Source organism: Cervus canadensis, chromosome 3 (genome assembly GCF_019320065.1).
Source record: "Cervus canadensis isolate Bull #8, Minnesota chromosome 3, ASM1932006v1, whole genome shotgun sequence".
NCBI classification, from domain to species: Eukaryota; Metazoa; Chordata; class Mammalia; order Artiodactyla; family Cervidae; genus Cervus; species Cervus canadensis.
Window position 1 is genome coordinate 111,461,613 of NC_057388.1, and position 4,749 is coordinate 111,466,361.

The following is a 4,749-nucleotide window of genomic DNA, read 5'->3' on the forward strand; positions in this document are numbered from 1 at the left end:
AGTCCTCTCTGGACGGGACTTTGGGTGTGGCTTTGCCTTTCTTCCCCCGTCTGCATTCTCTGGCCGCACCGCTGGCCTCTGGTGAGTGACGCTGAAGGGAGACGCCTCGCAGTACGCCCACAGCCAGCGGAGCAAGGAGACGAGCTCCTGAGCCCTCCGGGGGGCAGGGAGAAGCGGGTGCAGGTGCGTGAATCTTCTCCTTCTGGCCGGTCAGGCTCTCGAAAACGCCCCACACGTCGAGCAGGGTCCGGGGAGAAGATGGGCGACCAGGCTCTATATGTGGAATGTCCTTGGGAGGTGTAGTGCTACTTGGGAAAGGGACCTCCGGCAGGAATGACGCAGGGATGTGTTCGTCACCGGCAGGACGCTCGTGCCAGAGTTGCCTGGGCTCCATTTCCAGTGCAAGGAGTCTGCTGCAGAACCTCCAAGTGCCAAACGGGACAAGTGATTCACCGTGCCACGAGCACCAGCACCAGCACCACCGGCACCAACACGAAGGCCAAGGGGAGAAAGGCGACCCATGGAGTCCCAAAGAAACTTCTCCACCAGCATGGCACAGGGGCCTAAGTGGAGATGGGTCAGGCAACCATTGCTTTCTGAAAGCAAAGGTCCTCCCCGCACTGAGGAAAGACCCAAGCCCGCCCTAGATTGTGAGAGCAAGACAACTGGACATCCGACTCTGCCCATCCTACCTGTCAGTCAGTTGTCTCATCCAGCTTGGCCCCGGACAAAAGCGGGTGGACGCCATGAGACGCGGCCGGCCTCTGAAGTGTCTGGGGCGGTGGGGAAACTGTCCTCTCCTAGCTGCTTTCCCGCCTGCCTCGTGATCCCGTGACCTGGTGGAGGGGCGCCCGAGGACCCTTATCAATCCCCTCTTGCGGTTTCTTTCTTTCTCTTGGTTGCCGGCTTCAAACCCAAAACGGTGGACCTGGAATTAGCGATTTAGCATCTCGGACCTAGAGGGACAAGTGTGGCTCCTGACCGCGCTAGTCGGCTTGGCAAGGAACAGAGAACGTTCCGCTGGCTTTTCCCCCCCCCCACGGTTACCTACAAAGCACCGTGCCCACCACACGCAGAGAGGAAAAAGAATGATGAGCAGTACCTTCGCCCAAGAACACAAACAAGCGTGCCCTGGACGAGGAAGTCGAGCCACCCACAGGCTGCCCTCAGTATCACCACCAGTCTTCCTCTGCCCCATCGCCTCAAATGAACTTTCTGCTTGCCCCATCTACACCCTCTGAAGAAGAAGACGAAGAAGAAGAAGAAGGAGCAGAAGGAGAAGGAGAAGGAGGTGAAGAAGTTGAAGAAGGAGAAGAACAGTGATTGGAATGGCGTGGCAGAGGGAAGGGGAATGTCGCCTGATGCTGGGGGAAATCCGTTGAAAAGAGAGACAAATACTGGCTGATCTGCCTTCTCTGTGCCATAGGAAGGAGGCAAAAGGACAGCAAGTGTGTGAGCACGTGCGTCATAAAGCACAAAGCAGTGGGGTCCTGGGATGGGATGGGGCAGCGGGAGGTGGGAGGGGTGCAATAGGCTAAGGAAGAAAGCGGGGTCAGGACCGTCTTTTCCTAGTAAGGATCAACAGAATCACCACATCAGCTATGGCAAACCCATGGACTGTGGGACGCCCGTAGTGGTGGAAGGCAAGCACAATATCCAGGTCGGCAGAGCAAACAAACATACATGTCACACGCCAAGAAGGAAACCAACAGTCATCCTCCTCCAGGAGGGAAATCTCTTTATACCTTAAGTTATAGTGCGTTTTGAGCCCCTACATTGGAAAAATTACTCTAGAAGTCAACTAGTGCAATTAAAGTAGAAACAGAGAATAATAACAAGCAAAAAATAAATAAATAAAATGAACAGAAAATAAAAAAAAAATAAAAAATAAAAAATGAACGAATACCCACCCCCCAAGAAAAAAAAAAAAAGAAGAAATAATAAAGAAGACAACTAAGATTGAAAAGGAGCTGAAGAAATGAATCCAAAGTTGCAGCGAGCCTGTGGCTTTCTGAAGGAGCTCGCTTTGGACCATGACCAACAGCCTGAAGGGAGAAAAGCATATGTGCCACAGTCGCGGCATGTTTTGGTGCCAGGACCCTGAACGCTAGAAGAGTGGCTCGTGAGAAACCATAGAAATTGGAGTGGACCTCAGTGGAGAGCAAAGTTGAGGCAAGGGTTTCTTGTTGTCCGGGGAGGGGTTGTCCTCAGGCAGGGGACTGGGGTGGGGAGAGCCCTCAAGGGGAGAGGGTAGGTGGGCAGACATGTGTTTGCACAAGTGTGTTAGGATCTGAAGGGCGAGCCCACGGAATTCCTCCCCAGCCCGCATGTGTGTGCTGAACTTGGAAGCCCTGCAGTGACTGTGTAGTAGGCAAGTCTGGAAGGCCAAAGGCCCCCGGAATGGAATCATTTGCATCCTGAGCCCTTTGGTCTAGGGCCAGATCGGAAGTGCGTGCGGGGCTTCGTCATGGGGAATTCCCGGAGAAAAGTGTCGGTGGTGGGATGTCGGGAGTGGGAGTGAGCACGCCCTGGGACGCCTCAGCCAATGAGGAGCTTGCGCGTGCGGGGGTGGGGCTGTGGGAAAGCCATGAAAGGCCCGAGGGGGCGGGGCCCAGGCCCTTTCTCAGAGAAGCACCCTCTGAGGGAAGGAGGCTTCGTTGTGCAGAGGCAGGTAGGAGATGGAAAGACTCGTGGGCCTTGTTTGCAGAGACCCGGGGGCTGCTTCTGCGCACGGGGGAGGTGCGTGTCCGTCACCCTTCAACGTCTTCCCCGGAGGGCAAGGTTGTCGGCCCAGCGCCGCTGGTGCAGATGCCCTTTGGGGACCCTGTGTCCCTGAGGGGCCGTCGCCGGTGGTCGGGCGGCCCCAGCGGGGTGACTTGGCTCCTGGGTCAGCAGGGCTGGCGCCTGGCCACCAAGTCGCCCTGAGTTGGAGGGGGCCGTGGGGGGTCGGGGCTGGGCTTCGGAATCTGGGGAACACCTGCTACGTGAATGTAGCGCTGCAGTGTCTGAGCCACACGCCGCCCCTGGCCAGCTGGATGGTGTCCCAGCAGCATGCCACCCTCTGTCCGGCCAGCACCTCCTGCACGCTCTGTGCCGTGCGAGCTCACGGGACCCGAGCCCTCCTTCACCCGGGAGAGGTGATCCGGCCCCGCAAGGACCTGCTGGCGGGCTTCCACAGACACGGGCAGGAAGATGCCCACGAGTTTCTGATGTTCACTCTGAATGCCATGCAGCAAGGGTGCTTGAGTGCATCCCAGCCGTCGGGCCATCCCTCCGAGCACACCACCCTCATCCGGCAGATCTTCGGCGGGACTTGGAGGTCTCAGATCCAGTGTGTCCACTGCCTCGGAGTCTCGGACACGTTCGACCCTTATCTGGACATCAGCCTGGATATCACGGCGGCTCAGAGTGTGGAGGAAGATCTGAGAGAGCTGGTGAAGCCCGAGAAGCTGGACGCTGAAAACGCCTATGACTGTGGCGTTTGTCTCCGGAAGGTGCCTGCCACCAAGAGGTTGACTTTGCACAGCACGTCCCAGGTCCTGGTGCTGGTGCTGAAGCGGTTCACACAGGTGAGCGGGGCCAAAAGGGCTCAGGAAGTGCGCTATCCCCAGTGCCTCGACCTGCAGCCCTACACGTCTGAGCGGAAGGCAGGGCCACTGGGCTACGTGCTCTATGCCGTGCTGGTGCACTCCGGGTGGAGCTGTGAGCGAGGACACTACTTTTCTTACGTGCGAGCGGGCAACAGCCAGTGGTATAAGATGGACGATGCCAAGGTGAGCGCCTGTGACGAGAGTGCTGCCCTGAGCCAGAGCGCCTACGTGCTCTTCTACTCCCGGGAGGGTGCGTGGCAAGGGGGTGCTGGGGGAGGGGCAGCGGCCCCCCTCACGGCTGACCCCACACAGCCCGGGGAGCCTGCGGGAGACGCCAGCGGCAGAGCTCCTGGGTCGCAGGTGTCCCCGGGGGACACAGAGGTCGAAGGAATCAGCTTAGAGCAGTGGAGACGCCTCCAAGAGCACAAGCGGCCGAAGCCGGCCTTCGACCTCCGGAAGATCCAGTCGGCCCTGCCTGCCGGCGCAGTCGTGATTCACCAGTCCAACCACGGAGGAGGGAGAAACGGCAAGCTGCCTGAACAGGAGCTCGGCCGGCTCGGCCGTCCCAGCACGGACAGCCGGCCTCCAGGCCTCACGAGCGTTGGCAGCGGCCCTGGTGCCAGCGGGTGGGCCCGAGCGACCAAGAGGAAGAACAAGAAGCCGCGGCCATCTCTGGGGCTGTGGCGGTAGGTAGGCTCTGAGGCACATGCGTGCAGACGCCCAGGCACACTCTGCGTGCGGCACGCCCTGTGTGACCCACCAAGTGTTCCGGCGAGGAGCGAGTTCCTCTCGGCGGTGTGGCTGGTGCAGCCCCCTGGCAAAAGGCGGGGCCTGCAGTGTGCCCGGGGCCACGGTGTTCACCTGGATCGCGCTGAGCAGCCGAGCTCTCGAGGGCTGGCTCTGCTGGGAAGTTCCTGGAGAGGATGGGGTGCGTGACCGGTTCTGAGCACGGTCCGAGGGCCTCGCACTTCTGCGGGGGTGGGAGAGTCCTCTCTGGACGGGACTTTGGGTGTGGCTTTGCCTTTCTTTCCCAGGCTGCATTCTCTGGCCGCACCGCTGGCCTCTGGTGAGTGATGCGGCAGGGACACGCCTCCCAGTATGCCCACAGCCAGCGGAGCAAGGAGACGATCTCCTGAGCCCTCCGAGGGGCAGGGAGGAG

At 59.6% G+C, this 4,749-nt stretch overlaps 2 protein-coding genes across 2 annotated transcripts in view; both read left to right on the forward strand.

Annotated features, from left to right (window-relative positions):
* LOC122437914 (ubiquitin carboxyl-terminal hydrolase 17-like protein 6) overlaps window positions 1-2,521 on the forward strand; it is a 15,479-nt gene extending 12,958 nt beyond the window's left edge. The window contains exons 6-8 of the mRNA XM_043462384.1: window positions 124-183; window positions 1,244-1,319; window positions 2,436-2,521. Coding sequence (XP_043318319.1) covers window positions 124-183; window positions 1,244-1,319; window positions 2,436-2,521 — 222 coding nt within the window. The remainder of the gene's footprint in view (window positions 1-123; window positions 184-1,243; window positions 1,320-2,435) is intronic.
* A 157-nt stretch (window positions 2,522-2,678) lies between these two features.
* On the forward strand, window positions 2,679-4,280 carry LOC122437915 (ubiquitin carboxyl-terminal hydrolase 17-like protein 6). Its single transcript, XM_043462386.1, has one exon. It carries the CDS (start codon window positions 2,679-2,681, stop codon window positions 4,278-4,280), a length of 1,602 nt encoding a protein of 533 aa, XP_043318321.1.
* Window positions 4,281-4,749: the final 469 nt, after the last annotated feature.